The sequence below is a fragment of the Coptis chinensis genome, chromosome 3 (genome assembly GCF_015680905.1).
Source record: "Coptis chinensis isolate HL-2020 chromosome 3, ASM1568090v1, whole genome shotgun sequence".
Classification (NCBI taxonomy): Eukaryota; Viridiplantae; Streptophyta; class Magnoliopsida; order Ranunculales; family Ranunculaceae; genus Coptis; species Coptis chinensis.
In genome coordinates this window covers 81,943,893-81,960,661 of record NC_141458.1, presented here as the reverse complement: position 1 = coordinate 81,960,661, position 16,769 = coordinate 81,943,893, and the positions used below count along the sequence as shown (strand labels likewise).

Sequence of the window (16,769 nt, the reverse complement as noted above, 5' to 3'; positions counted from 1 at the left end):
GGGGGTTAAGATAGACGATACTCTAGCTGACGGTTGAGAAGGAATTTACACGTATAAAGCCCGGGGCTCTATTTATCACTGTATCGGTAGCCTTTTGCCCAGTCCTGGTCACAGACCTAGATTTCTTCAAATGTATATATACGATACAGATCATGAGCTTGACAATCGTATGGCTGAAAATGGAGTGTTGGAAAGATGGGTATTGGCTATCATTCATAATGTTTTAAAGGAGAATCCGTATGTCAAGATTTTTCGCCAAGTTTCCCAAAGGTTGTCATCACCGAATCTTCGTCTGCTTATTAGAGATAACCTAACAGGAGCACATCAATATAGCATGCCTACATCTTCTCAAGTAGCAGCGATCTTAGTTGGTGGTGAGGATCCAAGTAACCTAAATGAAAGGGACATCATAGCTCAAAGAATATCTGGAGAGTTTGAGAATGTTCCCGACACGGCTGGCTATTATGATCCACTTCAATATCCTCTTCTACTCCCTTATGGCAGCCCGGGATAGAATTTGCATATGTTCCGTTCTAATAGAAAACGACTCACGAGTCAACAATTTTATTGTTACTTGCTCCAAGTAAGCTTTCAACTTCGATCTATTTAGTGTTTTGTTCTGTATTGGTTTTTCAAAACAATTACCTGACCAATGTCTTCTCCCATTGTTAGATTCAACCAAATAATCCACTTCTACTTCTCCGTAGTGGCCGTCTTTTGCAACAATACATAGTTGACAACTATGTTAAAATATCAACTCTGAGATTAAGGTGGATACGTGATCACCAACAAGAAATTAGGGCTAAGCTTTATCAAGGACTGCAAGACTCTTTAAGCTCAGGAGAAATCCATTCAGGTGTATATTAAGTTTTATAATTTATTACCATATAACCGGTTAGAAATCCTTATACCCATCTTTTAAAAATATTTAGGTAATGTTGGACGCAAAACAATCTTGCCTGCATCTTTTGTTGAATGTCCCCGTGACATGCACCGGCGATATCACGATGCTATGACATTAGTTTAAAAGTATGGGAGGCCGGATTTGTTTATCACAATGACTTGCAATCCGTCTTGGGAGGAGATCACTGATGAGTTGTTAGAAGGTCAAGTTCCAAATGACAGGCCAGATTTGATAGTAAGGATCTTTCGTGCAAAGCTTGAAGAGTTGAAGAATGATTTGTTTACTAAAGGAGTTCTTAGGAAAGTAGTGGCACACGTTCATGTTATTGAATTCCAGAAAAGAGGAATGCCTCATGCACACATCCTTCTAATTCTTGACGAGAATGACAAGCTAACAACTACAAACGATTATGACCAAATTGTTAGAGCGGAAATTCCAGATCCAAATATTGAACCAGAGCTATATGAGATTGTTGTCAAACACATGATTCATGAACCGTGTGGTGTTGTGAATCCAACATGTGTTTCCATGAAAGATCAGAAATGTACAAGAAATTTCCCAAAACAATTTGCACCAGTAACTAATCAAGGAATTGATTCCTATGCTACATATATGAGGCGAGACAATGGTGCTTTTGCAATTGTCCAGAATCATCGTCGTCGTTACCGTGTTGATAATCGTTGGGTTGTACCCTATAACCCGTGGTTGTTAAAAAAATACAATTGCCATATCAATGTTGAGGTATGCTCACTACTAAAAAAAAGTCATATTATGACGCATGTTTTTCATCTATTTTGACAGCTTTATTGAAAACCGTCAAGATAGGTATTTTGGTAAAATTTTTATGACGGCCGCTGCAACATTATGTCGTATAACACAAGCGTCAAGCAAATATGATGGTTTTATGGCGGGTGTTATAACATTATGTCGCCGATATAACACAAACGTCAAGAAAATATGATGGTTTTATGATGGTTGTTGCAATATTATGTCGCGTCTAACACAAGCGTCAATCAAATTTGATAATTTGATGACAGGTGTCCTAAAACAGTCAAGTTAGAAATATAATAAACCAAAGTACTTAAAAATTTCTTGACGGTTTTGTTCAATTTTGACATAACCAACACAGGTGTCATTATAATATTATAATTTATGACTTACTTGGCAAAACCATCAGCTGATATAGTTCAATTTCGATTAAAATAAGATAGGCCCATCAAGAATTATTTTGGCGGTTCTAGCACAGCCGATAACCCTATAATTCCTAAACCGTCAAACATTTGGCTGGTTAACATTTTATTCAGGACTCTTAAATTAGTGTTTCTATTTTATAGTCATGAGAAATACCATGAAGAAAGAGTGTAAAACTTACGGGTTGCGGTCGTTTAATCGAAGCATCAACAACTCAAGGCTCGAGTCCTTAGAAGAAAACCTTTTAATCAAGAAAACCAAGCCAAACAGAAAATCGAGAAAGCCCTTAATTATTCGCCGCCTTCTTCTTGAGATTAAAAGGGATTGAGAAGAAGCCCAACCCTCCAACCCCCGACTCCACCTCCGTAACAACAAAACCACCTCCTTTGCTACTTGAAACCCTAGCTAAGCTCTCTCTCTCTATCTAAATCACACTTGTCTTGAAACAATCGAGAACAAGGGGATTTGCACTCGAACTTAAAATGGGAAGAGGCGATTTTGAGAAGAACGACTCGGTTTTTGCCTGAAGGGGTTTTCAATCGTAGGAGTGGAAAACAGAAAAACGAGAGGTAAAGATGCAGAGAATAATCAAAAGCCAAAAAGATCTCAACTTCAAGCTAATTGTTGGTTTCAGAATTACTCCCTAAATGCTAAGGTACCCACCGCGAAACCCCAACTGAAATCTCACCCTTTTTCTGTGCTTGTTTGTTATTTGATGTTTTTTATTTCATTAAATTTCTTTAGTCTTAAAGATTGTTTTAGATGATATATAGAAATTAGAGAAAGTGATGCACTATTTTTAATTTTTACAAATAATTCTTAATGGCATGCGGTTTAGAGATGAATTTTTTTTTTTTTCGTTGGCGTTAATATGAAAGGGGCACATTATCTGTTCAACTACCTATAGTAAAAAATGTAGATTGTATGCATCAATGCATGTATTCTATTGATATGGGGAGTGTTGTATTATTATTGTCATGATTAACAGTTGATATGGTGAGTGTTGTATATGGTGAGTGTTGTATTATTAGTTAGTGGGCATTAGCTGCAATTGGAATTTGCTAGCATTGTATAACTTGGAGCTTAGTAGGCCTTGTCCTTACTGTCTTCATTTCATAGTCATACACTCATCTTAGAAATGCAAGGGTTACTCTAGGTGGATCCATTAGTTATTCTATATATGTGAATCCATTACTCCTTTGTTCTATTGGTACACTCAGTACCGTACCTTTCACAAGAGTGTCTTGGTAGATCTGTAGCTTACAGTTTTTGCCCCGACATATTACATGTCTGCTTAGGCATCTAAGTTGAAGGCTAATAGTTAAGCATGACATTGGTCATCTATATCTTACTAATTTAAGTCTAGTATCTTTTATTATTGCACTTGGTGAGCCTGAGTTGTTTGCCTCATATAACCTCTTTTATATTAGTCTTTCCGGACCTCTACTTCCATGATCTCATTTACTTGCACACAATGTAAACCATAGACAATAAAGTATATATTATGCTCTCCCGTCAATCCGGTATGTAAGCTTAAAGGAACTACTTTTTGGTTTTATATTTGTTGTCTCCAGATGTGTTTCTCTATCTGCTTAAGCCCTTTACTGATGAAACACGAGACTTGTAGCTATATAATATAGTTAAATCTTCATAAAACAATTTATTCTTCTCCATATTAAGTGACTATTTGTGCGGGAGGATGTTGGACATCTGCCAGACAATGAGAAGAAATTGTTACACTTGATTGATATGGATTTCTCAATAGACGAGTCTTCTTCAGCTATTGATGCATTTGGTGTGTATCTAGCAATTACAATGTTGATCTTTATGTTTTCAGAACTTGTATGCATAAGATTTTAGATGGTCTTAGTGTTTTATTATATTACCTAGTAAAAGAAAAGGAGCGAGTTATTTCTGATTTCTTTAGACCATTGTGGAAGGATATAACATGTGTATAAGTGTTTGTCGTGGCTAATTGGTTATCAACTGCCTCACAAACGGCTTCTAGAGGCTCAAAATGTATTTACTTATTCCTACTTGTATGAATTCCTTTTGTACTGTCAAAAATATTTACTTTTTATAGCTATTTCCTTCTCTGTTTTGATTCCATAATAAGTTTATATATTTGCGTGTCCCCGACACCTTAGTTACAGATCTGCTAGATTTTATATATGCTTGCTTTCGAGTGCAAAAGGTAGCTGATTCTCCTATACGAGAACCTCCTCGTCAAATTCAAGATGATGTTGAGGTGCGCTTGGTAGACATCCACTTGTGTTTGATATTCTAATTTTTCCTTGGTGCACTGAATTTTTTCATTAGGGAAAGCCGAATATAATCAATATTATTCTTTTGGTTGAAAGGTGCAAGTAGTACCTAGTAGACCTTGTTCTTGTTCTTCATAACAACTATTTTTTTTTTTTTTTTTTTTTTTATAGACCCGACACTGTATATTACGGTGGATGTTACACTTCTGATTTGAGAAGAGGAAAAATATCTTTGATCAGAGGGACGATTAGAGAGAAAAAATACAAATTAGAATAAGGAAAGCAAGGGAATCCAGGAATTATAAAAGAGTATGCCTAGAAGAGGAGAATGGAATTCACATACCGAAGTTCATTATCGGTTTGGAGTCCCAAATGAGCCAAGGCCAATGTTCCGGAGGAAGCTCCCGATCATGACCATTGGACCTCCTTACTTTTATTTTGAAAATGTGCCATGTACTTTGAAAGGGATTTGCGATACAATTTCTCGCTTCCTATATGAGATTGAACCTGAATTTGTTGACTCGATGCATTTTAGTGCGGTACACGGAAAAGGGTATGTTCACAACCTTCCAATCCACAACGGATACCCTCTCCAACCTGTTCCTCCACTTACAATTCGGGAAGCGTTACCAAGAAACTAAGAAATGGTGGCCATCATGGGATTTGTAGACAAAAGTTTAACTGCTTGGGTACTTGCATTGAAAGTGCAAAAACAACACAATGAATTAAAGATGCTTTTGAATGTTGGGATGATGATCGCCTTTTTAAGACTCAAAAGTATGTTCTTCTGAATGTAGGAAATGGAATTTGGTGTGGATAGGGAAGAATAAAGGCAAAGACCGCTTGAGCCCAACGAAGTTAGAGATGATTATGGGATATCTAGAGAACCACACTAGGGTCTTTGGCATTAGTCAGACTGACAGATATAAAGCCCTTGCGAATGCATTTCAGGTTTGTGCTCAAAGGTCTCTTCCTATTTATCTTTTATCATGTCCTAAGATTTTATATTCACTTGGGCATAAAACAAATGCAGGTTGACACAGTGGCGTACCATTTCTCTATTTTAAAAAGTGTTTCCCCCAATGGAATCACGTTATTATCTCTTTTTTCTGGGATTGGAGGTGCGGAAGTTGCACTACATAGACTCGGTATACTATTGAAGACTTGTTTCTGTAGAAATATCTGCAGAAATATCGGACGGCAATGACTGTTGTTTTAGCTAGCATTCTTTTTGGATTCTTATATAATTACATTTTTAGTATACTTATTAAACAAGCTAACATATAATTACATTTTTAGTTTAATAATTCTTCTTCACATTGTTTTTTAGGTTATGAATCGATGCATGCTCGAAAAGGAAAAGAGTTATAAGGAAACACTAGCTTGGTATCTCGTTTAAGTTTGTTTGAGGTGGATCAGTATCATCAGTTGCTTTGTATTTTGTTGGATGAGTTATGTAAATTGAATTATTAGGATTATGCGACTTTGTTCGAGTTATTTATTATTTTCTTTGTGAGTATATCATGTAATATGAACAAGTTGTTGGAGTACGTGATTTATGTTGGTAATAAAAATATATATGATTCTAGTTTTTGTAATGGAGTTTGATTTGTTAGGGTGTATGTATGCATGGGTTTATTGGGTATCTCCAGATTTGTAGGAAAATTTGTGGTGCAAAAACATTTGCAGGATATATGCACTACGGGTGCGGAAAATAAAAATAAAAAGGAGACAAGATTATGACGGTTTTCAAAGAACTGTCGTTACACATGCTAGTTCTTGACATTTTTCAGTGTTTAGTTCTTGACGCTTTCCTTAAAACTATCATAATCCGAATTATTTCTTGACGCTTTTCCTAGTAAAATTATGACAGTTGAGTAAAAGTTGTCATTGAAATAGACCAAGTTATGACATTTGGAACTGAATTTATGTCATGTAAGTAGGAGTTCTTATGTCAGCTTCTCGAGAACCGTCATCAAACTAATGATGGTTTTTGTAAACTTTTATGTCGGGCTCTATAATGACGGTTATTTATTTAATGAAAAAACGTCATTAAACCTATTTTATGACAGCTTTTAGCTGTCATTATAAGTGATTTTTTTAGTAGTGGCTCGAGCATTAAAAGTGTCAAATATTTGTACAAGTATATCTACAAGGGTTCAGATCGAGTGACAGTGGAAGTAACATCTACAGACATAGAAGAACAAGATGAAATAAAGCAGTATGTAGATGGATGTTGGATTTGCCCACAGGAAGCCCTTTGGAGAATTTTTGAATTCCCGCTTAGTCAGATATACCCATCTGTGTATTCTTTGCAGGTCCATCTTAAGAATATGCATGAGGTAACCTATGAAGGCAACCAACTCATTGAGGATGTTTTGGCTGATGATAAGAACTCCCGCACAATGTTAACAGAATTTTTTAAACTTAATAGCATTGATGAGGCTGCTCGGCTATATCTTTATCGTGAGATCCCTGGACATTATGTATGGAATAAGACGTCTAATCATTGGAAAGAAAGAAATGGACATAATCGTGTCATTGGAAAGCTTTATGCAGTATCCCCTCTTGAAGGTGAGAGGTACTACTTGAGGGTATTGCTTAATCATGTCCGAGGACCAACATCATTTGAGCATCTACGAACGGTCGGATCTAATGCATACCCCACATTCAAAGAGTCGGTTGAAGCATTAGGCCTGCTTGAAAGGGATAATGATGTTCACGAATGTTTGCTTGAAGCATCGAGGATACAAATGCCCTCTTCTCTACGGAAATTATTTGTTACAATCTTAGTCTATTGTAATCCATCTGAGTTCGTGATTTGTGGAATGAATTCTATAGCTATATATATGGTCGAAGATTACACTGCGTCGGGTTTGAACTCAACGTATGCAACAGATCGTTTGTTATGCGAACTTCAAGTGTTATTGGAACAACATGGTCAAAATATTTCGGGCTACGATTTGCCAGCAATCACCGGTGATCAGGTTGTGACCTAGATGATATATCCAATTTGGTTAGAGAGGAACTGTCTATTCCCATTACTTCAGAAGACATTACTTCTATAAGTAAACTTACTAATGATAAAAAAAATGCTTATGAAAAGATTATCAGTTCGGTCCAACGGAGAGAGGGTGGGGTATATTTTGTTGACGGACTAGGCGGAACAGGCAAAACCTACTTATATAAATCCATTCTAGCAAAACTCCGGAGCGAGGGCCAAATTGCTATTGCAACAGCAACTTCAGGAATTGCCGCTATAATGATGCCTGGCGGTCGTACGACCCATTCTGGGTTCAAGATTCCAATACCAATTACATCTACGTCCACTTGCAAAATAAGCAAGAAGGGCAAATTGGCATGTTTGTTACAATAAGCGAGTATACTGATATGGGATGAGGCTACAATGACACATCGTTATGCGTTTGAGGCACTGGACAGAACTTTAAAAGACATCACAGGTAGTGAATTGCCTTTTGGAGGGAAGGTTTTCGTTATGGGTGGAGATTTCCGTCAAGTACTCCATATTGTTTCACGTGGAACAAGAGCACAAACTATTGATGCATGTATTACAAACTTACCACTTTGGGAGAAAGTGCATGTGATACATCTTAAGGAAAACATGCGAGCGAAAAATGATCCCGCTTTTGCGGAGTTTCTTATGAGCATAAGCGATGGGACTAGACCATTTATTGATGGGGACATGATTGAACTTCCTAGAGATATTGTCATGTCGTGGGAGAATGAGCATTCACGTGTGAATCTTATAAATGAGATCTTTCCAAGATTACATGAAAATGTTGGTGACACTGACTACATGATTAAGAGGGCAATAATAACTCCTAGGAATGAAACTGTTGAATTAGTGAATGATGAAATAATTGATCAGTTTCCAGGTGAAGAAGTGTCGTATTACTCTTTTGATTCGGTGGGAAATGATTTGTGTGGTTTGTACCCACAAGAGTACTTAAATTCTATCTGTCCCAGTGGTCTGCCTCCTCACCAGTTGAAACTCAAGCTAGGAGCTCCAGTTATTCTAATGAGAAATTTAGATCCTAAGAATGGACTATGTAATGGAACACGACTAATATGTAGAGGGTTCGACACACATGTAATTGATGCTAAAATCGTTACTGGATATTCAGCTGGTGCTAGAGTTTTCTTGCCCTGCATTCCGTGCACCCTTCTCAAGATGCAAGGCTACCATTTGAGCTGACTAGGAAACAATTTCCTATAAAGCTAAGCTTCGCTCTTACAATAAACAAATCACAAGGTCAAACAATACCAAATGTTGGAGTATATTTACCCGAGCATGTTTTCTCCCACGGCTAACTCTATGTTGCTTTATCAAGAGGAGTTTCACAATCTTCGACTAGAGTTTTAGTTAAGAGGGGAACATTGAGGGGTCTCTCTGGAACTTACACTAAAAATGTTGTCTACAACGACATCCTCCGTTCTTCTGCAAAGGTAATGAGCCGTTGGTGTCTTCTGTTCTTAGCTGCCTAATTATTGCTTCATATATCTGTATGTTATTTTAATCTTCCTTACTTCGTACGTTGATTGTGTCTCTTATGTATACAATATAGAACTACAGTTGCCTCTGCAATTTCCTTGCGTTGTGCACTGGTTAATCCATCGAACGAGGCTTAATGATGTGTAATCATTTGGTGTGCAATTTGACAAGTCAATTGCACTATTTTTTGTTATAGCAAGGAATTTACATAGGTTTTTCCAAGATAAAAATTAATTTTTATGTTGTTCCATTAAGTTCATTTCTGTTAAGAAGATATATGAATTTGTGAAATTATGCCTATACATATCCATTCATATGTGTAACCAAAGGAATTGATATTGTACTGCATGTGTTCCTACAGCAATATTAACTACGCGAATTAGGTTTTCCTGATATCACTACATCAAGATTATGTTTGACGTGTTTACGTTTGCTGGGAAGTTATTATATAAACTGCGGAGTGGATAATGTGTTGTTACAGTTTGTGATCGTTTCTTTAACTGAATGCAGCTTACTTAAATTTGGAGGCAACAAATTTTTCACAAGCGCCAAGGAAGAGGAGGTAATTATAGCTACCTTAAATTCTACTGTTTGCGTTGTACACTGTTGGTTGCAATGGTATGAGTGCGGAGAGCTCACTTACCTTATTGTTGGGTCTGGGATACCCTGGTGTCAGGGTCAGGAGCCTACTACTACCCTTATTGCTTCCAATATATGTTGAAGCCTATGCCAATTCCTAATTTTTTTGAAGCCTTTATCTACTACCAAGTCTTGAATTACAGTAGAATGGATGGATTCGTCACCACGAAGGGTACTAAACCTGATACTTCTGCTCGGCTGGCTGTGAGGTCAACTGAATAATCAACTCAACTGGGAATCCCGAAACAAAATATGCTGACGAGATTACGTGAAACATAGGCGATAATGTTGCTCACATGCCCCATCGCAAACTAAAAAGCAGAGATGAGTTCTTCGGTCGAAAGGCTCCGAGGATATAGGTTAGGTGGACGTTTTGCATGAATGGTTTACCTAAGAATAGGGTACTATATGATACGGGCAGATTAACCTAACAACAAAAGCAGGCACTCGTGAAAGTCAGTTTCGGTTTTGCTTAGCAGGTCAGGGCACGGGAAGTGATTCCCACAAGGAAGTAGTATCCATTGGGTCAATCATAGTCCCTTGGGTACCTAGCTATGTGTGGAACACCCGGGGGCAATGTTCGGAGCAAATAGATGCCACTGGTCCGAGCTTAGGGAAGCGTCCCGGCATGGGTTACATACAGATCCAGTCGATTATATAAGATATAAGATCCCCTGCATCAGTTCTTGGTCACGCTACGACGAAAGAGTAATTGTGTGGTCAGTCCTTTAGCACTTAAAAGCTGTACCGGCCCTTCTCCCGGGCTTTTAAGATTTTGAAGTCATCGTGGATGGCACGAGTTGAGGACTAGAGTCGGGTGGACGTTAAAGGCTCTCTTTCGTAAAATCTCTTTTTGTGAAATAATAGGTTCTCCCCTTCTTTACTTTTATCTCTATGAGGTGTAGTGGAGAAAGCACTGGTCAGAGAAAGACACCCACACTAAGAGCCGAAGAATCGCGGATCGCCCTGTGCGAGGCGAGAAAAGAGCACCTTGGTCAGTTACATCCGCTAGAGCGTAGGAATCTGATTAGGACGTTGAGTTCTTCCGGTAAGAGCCTATCGGGTCGGGTTTCTTTGATCCTTTGATCTTGGCCCTTTCCTCTATGAGTTTCTCTTCGACCAGGTGAAGTTGCAACGCTCTCTTGGATAGGCCAATGGCCAAGGCTTGCTCTAAGAATGCCCGTTGTTAATAAACATTAACATTATCTTGCTCATCCATATTGAGAAGTTTTTACATTTTGAAATCTTCATTTTTGTAATGTTCTGGAATGTTAAGTACCTCAACTGGCAAGGAAGTTTGATCAATCTTCCTCTCTTAGCAGAAACGGGAAGGTTGTGACTTTCTTTGCCCTACAGGACTTTGGGCATTTGATTAGCAAAGGCCAGGTTAGGGTCAGCCCTGACTCCATTCGCAAGCATGGCAGATTTCCTTTCTTTTCTATTCAGTGGTGAGCAATTATTTCTTTCTTTTTAAGGGTGTGGCTCATCAGTATACCTTGCTTGTCTCTAAGAGGCCTCCCTATCCCTAACCCAGGGAGTGGGTTGAAAGGACGACAACATTCAATCCTACAGGAAACTTGCACGTGTGGCTCAGAGCGTTTAATGAGGCTAGCTCGGACTATGCTAAGAATGAATCTTTTGTGCCGTTCATATGATCATTGTTATGGTCGGCATAACAGCCAACTACAGCTGTAACTGGAACAGCAATCAGTTATTCAGCTGAGTATTAGCTGATGAGACTTGGTGGGTACACATATTCAAAGATGAAATGGAGCATGATGATAACGAGTGTGTGGGAATCCGAGAAGCCATTTACCCCGCATTTGAGCCCCAATGCGGAGAAGTGTTAGACAATTACTCTTTACACTTAGTCTTCATTTCATTGAGAATGTACCTAGACTCCTAGAGAGTAGAGACCTGATCGTCCAGTCTTAGGCCCAAATTCGGATTTTCAGTTCTTCCAATGAATACTGTCTCCCTTGCTATAATGAGAACTTTCCAAGGGACAAGGAAAACTCCATTGATTTTTAGATAAATAACCAGGTTCTGATTGCGGTTGTGATAGGCTTTTCATCTTATGTAGATAAATATCCTTTGCTACTTTATCTTCTGTGTACAAAAAATAATCTAAAGAAAAAAGGTCATAAAGGTTAGTTGTAGGCAGATTGATTATGCAAGGTAGACATATTAGTTCTATTTTGTTGCAACTTTAGAAAAATTTGGTCCAAGATGAAAATAAAATTTAGCGCTTGTGAATATTTGGTTGCAATTATGCATATGTGGGTTGTTGGCTCGCTTCATGAAAATTTTCAAGGTATAGGCGGACAACGAATTTGTTGGGTTTAGAGATATAGATATGAAGACATCAACTTCAACAATGGAAGCTATATGAGATGTTTAATCACAAGTTATTTGATAAAGGCTGTGATTAATCATAGCCATCTAACTCCTTTGCTTAAGAGTTGTTTGAAATTACACATGAAAATATTAGTTAGAAGGTATTGGGTATTTTATTTCTTTTTTTCCCTCACTTATTGCTATTTTTTATGTAGTTTTTAGGGCTGTTTTTCCCTTTTTACGGTGGTCTTGGTCAAGCATTCTTTTGTTCCTGATCTAGCCCTCTATCCCTCCATGATCACTAGACAGTTTAATGAATATACTACATCCCACCCACTAATTGAAATTGGAAGGGACCCTCAGAAAGAGTTATCCTGAAGGTGGATTCCAAAGGTCCAAGTGGTTGGAGGCTAAGGGGGCCGGGAATAAAATTATGGTTTCAATAAATATGTAGCACATTTGATTTGGTATAATTTGGTATACTTTTCTTATTTTTTCTTTATGGTACTTTTTTTCATTAAATGAATGGGGTTGTTGTAATCTAACTATCGATAGGGATCATTTCAGTCTGAATCTTAAGATGCTCACATAGCTATAGGCTCATTGCATCCAACCCATAAAGGAGTTATATATTGGTGCATGTTTAGGTGTTAATTGTGCTTTTCACACATGTAAGATGGAACAAGCCATTCTAATTGTTCCCATTCTCCTTTGGTCTTGGGAAAGACATGCGGACATCTGAAAATTTGATTTAGCAAATTACTTGCTGACATTGAAATGTAGAGGCAGAAGATTGGAGGTTAATGCTTTCTCGACATTCTTTTTCTTGCAAAATTTTTATTCTACAATTGTGCTTGAATCGTTGCTTCATATATCTATTGAACATTTTTTCTAAAATACTGTAGCTGAGCTTACAAAAGTTGGTTCTACTACAATTTAAAGGGGCCAAGCAATAAGGGTATATTATTGATGTAATGATTTTCAACTTTTTACTATAAGTTGGAATGTTTTTTAGGACAATAGAACATCTTACAGTATTTTTTATTTATTTATTTATTTGTTTATATAATATCAGTGGATTTATAGAAGCAACATTTTAGCTTAAACCTATGAAGTCTTTAGTTCTTATCTCTCATATTTTCCTTCTAGGAAAGGTTATATGATCTTATGCCATATTTTTGATATGATGATTCTTAATCGACTTCGTTGATTGGTTTCTCCATTTTTTGTAAAGTTCTTCTCTTAGTATATTCTGTTTAGTCCTCTAAAGCGACATTGCATTCTGATCAGCTTTCCCAGCTGAGATGATCGTACATGGGTCATGGGGACCTTATACATTTGATAACAATACAAGAAGTTATTGCAGTACACTTTACTGATGTTTCAATGTTAGATGGTAATGACATCCGGAACAGTCACAGTGGCAATAAATTAAACGTTAAGTTTTTCTCATTTTGAACTTCATCTAGGAGTCTATCTGATCTGCCGTAGGAGAATTCAATTGGTGATTAGATTGTTCAATAAGTAGATTCCTAGAATATTGCTCAAGTTGAGTCCTGCATGGATTGCCTATCTGCATATTTGGCTCCTACATGGTCAAACACAATTTGATCTTAGTTCCACAACCATTCAATTCGTGCTCTCCCGTGACTACATACTATGCTTCTCACCATTGATAAAAGGAAAATGATAGAGTCCTACAACTTCTTTTTGTTAGTAACAAGCTCAACATATTATGTGGCGTCAAGGTTGCAACTTCGTTAATATAGCTGTCAGACTACCTCCGATTCTCTGAATGTCAGAACTAAATGATACGAAAGAACAGTAAAAGAAGAGTTTTAACGATTGTAGATGCACCTTACATAACTTGAGCAATGGATTCAGCAACCCATGTAGCATCACCAAAGCAATTTCTTTTTTTCTGATTTGTTTTAGCGCTTTTGATTTTAATTTGTTTCCTATGCTGTTTAATCAAATTATTCATAGGGTCATTGATTAGTTGTTTGGCCTTTTTTTTTCCCATGATAGTTTGGAGGCTATGATTTACGTACATCTACTTATTTTCAGTTAGGCTGATGGATTCATATCGATTTTTCCAGGGTTTCTAGGACCAGTTGACATTGATGCTGAGCAATGTCAGGTAAGTTACATTTCTTTTCGATTTAGTTTGTTTCATCCCTGTTGTATCTAACTTGAATTTTTTATGCATTAATTTAAATGAATAACAATAAGAACCAATAAGAACATATGTTATGGAACAAATGTAGCTACCGTCTAAACGTTCAAACATACACATTTCTCTGGAACGGATATGGTCACTTTTACAAATGTAATAGCATTACAACTGGATAACATAAACAAAGCAATTGACTTTACGTTAGCAATATAACCTCGAAGGCAGCCAAGAATACTGAAAGGGATTCAAAAGTAGCTGTGATCCTTCTTAATTTCATAGGACATTATGTTTCTAAAACCTCAGAAAGAATATATTGCAATAACTGAAAAAGTAGCTTAGAGCCAACATTGTTAGGCTCTAACACACCTTAAACATATTATACGCAGAAAACACATGGAACCATACCATAATATATATTCAATGATTTGTTGATTAATGAATTTCTACCTGTTGTTTCAGGGATGATTTTGGCGAGTTTGCCAACTTTTGTTCCAAACTATTCGGTGACAGGGTCAAGAAGTGGGGTTCCGTAAATGAACCTTCAATCTTGGCTACTCATGGCTATTTAAATGGAATTAATGCTCCTGGTAGACGTTCACCACCAAATGGAAACTGTACATCAAAGTAACCAAATAGTGGTTCATGTATGGAAGCCACCTTGAATTGATGCTACTGCAACATCTTTTAAGAGGACTGATGGTGAACAAACATATTGATATACAAAAACACCAGTTCTCCTTATATTTAATAGCAATCGACTTGATCTATTCCTCATGTGAGAGCCTATATTTCTATTGTGCGCTGTGGTCGTGTGATTACATCTTTTCAGTTTTCTTTTTGTTTTTTTAAAGATATTGTTATTTATGCTAGGAGATACATATGGTGGTTAGCTTGTTAGGTTAAAGGGATTGAGTGTGTAGAAGAAGAAGAAGAAATTATGGAGGCACAAGAAGAAGGTAGGGTTTAAAGTATATTTACCCTAACCTACAATACATATATTTATACTAGAGATGGAATAACCTAAATAGCAACAAGCTAAATAAGGTACGGTCTCACACTTATAGAATGTGTGAGACCGACACTACATACTTCAACACCCCCCTTCAAGCTGGAGCATAGATATCGCTCATGCCCAGCTTGTTACCAATATAACTCAGAACTGGACGAATCTCTGGTTTGGTGAATATATCAGCTAACTGATCTCGAGAAGCCACATAAGGAGTACTTATCTCCTTTGTTTCAACCTTATGTCTGACATAATGACAATCTACCTCTATGTGCTTAGTTCTCTCATGAAATATTGGATTGGAAGCAATATGAATGGCTGCCTGATTGTCACAATGAAGAGGGATCGGTAGCTGTACCTCGAAACCTAACTCATGTAGCAGATTACGAATCCACATTAACTCACTTTGATCCGCGAGCCATAGCTCTATACTACCAAGACTAGACTTTGACACAACTGTTTGCTTTTTTAGTCTTCCATGTCACCAAATTTCCACAAAGGAAAGTATAATACCCAGTGGTGGAACGTCTATCTGAAACTGATCCTACATAATCAGCATCTGAATATCCAACAACATCAAAATTTCCATTAGAATGATAGACCAATCCACGACCAGGAGAACCTTTCAAATACCTCAGAATACGAATAACTGCCTGGTAGTGAGGAATCCGTGGTGCATGCATATACTAAGATACTGCACTGACTGCAAAGGAGATATCGGGGCGAGTAATAGTAGCATAGATCAGCTTTCCCACCAATCTATGGTATCCCTCAATATCGGCATACATCTATCCAACATCCGACTGGAGTTTGTCGTTCGAATCCATAGGAGTCTCTACTGGGCGAGCTCCTAAATTACCTGTCTCACTAAGCAGGTCTAATACATACTTTCTCTGTGATAGATGAATTTCACCAGGGAACCTGGTAACTTCAATGCCTAAGAAATACTTCAGTTCTCCTAGATCTTTGGTCTAGAACTGTCTTGAGAGATTGACTTTAAGTTGATCAATACCCTGTTTGTCAGACCCTGTGATAATGATATCATCAACATACACAACTAAGACAATAATCCCTTGCTGGGTCTTTCGGTAAAACACGGAATGATCATATGCACACCTAGTCATTCCATTAGCCATCAAAACCTGACTAAACTTTGCAAACCAAGCTCTAGGAGACTGCTTGAGCCCATAAAGAGACTTCTTTAATCGACAGACTTTCCCCCCTTGAGCAACAAAACCAGGAGGTTGAACCATATAGATTTCCTCCAGAAGATCGCCATGTAAAAAGGCATTCTTAACATCCAACTGAAACAGAGGCCAGTGATGATGAACGGCAAGAGAAATCACAATACGCACAGAGGCGAGCTTTGCAACCGGAGAAAACGTCTCGGAGTAATCAATACCATATGTCTGGGTAAAGCCTTTTGCAACCAGACGAGCCTTTAAACGAGAAATAGTACCAGCCAGGATGAGATAGAACATCCCTGTAGTTAGACGGGATAGAGACAGACAACAAGGACGTAGCAAAAGACTTGACAGATGGTGGTAAATGATCAGTGGAAACATACTTAGAAATAGAATACTGAGCATACTTACTTGGAAGACGCATACTAGCAGGTGGATGTTCAAGTTTTCGGAGTGCAATCGGAACATCAAGGTAAGATGGAATGGCAATAGGATCCACAGACACAGTGGGAAGAGGGGAGGGCAGCGGAGCAGTTGAACTTTCGGCCTCAAACT

General features: G+C 37.7%; 3 protein-coding genes across 3 annotated transcripts; all 3 read left to right on the top strand.

Moving 5' to 3' along the window:
• The first annotated feature begins 1,057 nt into the window (after positions 1-1,057).
• Positions 1,058-5,189, top strand: LOC147511099 (uncharacterized). The gene is made up of 2 exons (XM_086598361.1): positions 1,058-1,645; positions 5,157-5,189. The coding sequence occupies exons 1-2, from the start codon at positions 1,058-1,060 to the stop codon at positions 5,187-5,189; spliced, it is 621 nt and encodes a 206-aa protein (XP_086454487.1).
• A 1,190-nt stretch (positions 5,190-6,379) lies between these two features.
• On the top strand, positions 6,380-7,358 carry LOC147511098 (uncharacterized). The gene is made up of 2 exons (XM_086598359.1): positions 6,380-6,385; positions 6,432-7,358. Exons 1-2 carry the CDS (start codon positions 6,380-6,382, stop codon positions 7,356-7,358), a joined length of 933 nt encoding a protein of 310 aa, XP_086454485.1.
• A 407-nt stretch (positions 7,359-7,765) lies between these two features.
• On the top strand, positions 7,766-14,652 carry LOC147511097 (uncharacterized). The gene is made up of 3 exons (XM_086598358.1): positions 7,766-8,507; positions 9,383-9,434; positions 14,484-14,652. Exons 1-3 carry the CDS (start codon positions 7,766-7,768, stop codon positions 14,650-14,652), a joined length of 963 nt encoding a protein of 320 aa, XP_086454484.1.
• Positions 14,653-16,769: the final 2,117 nt, after the last annotated feature.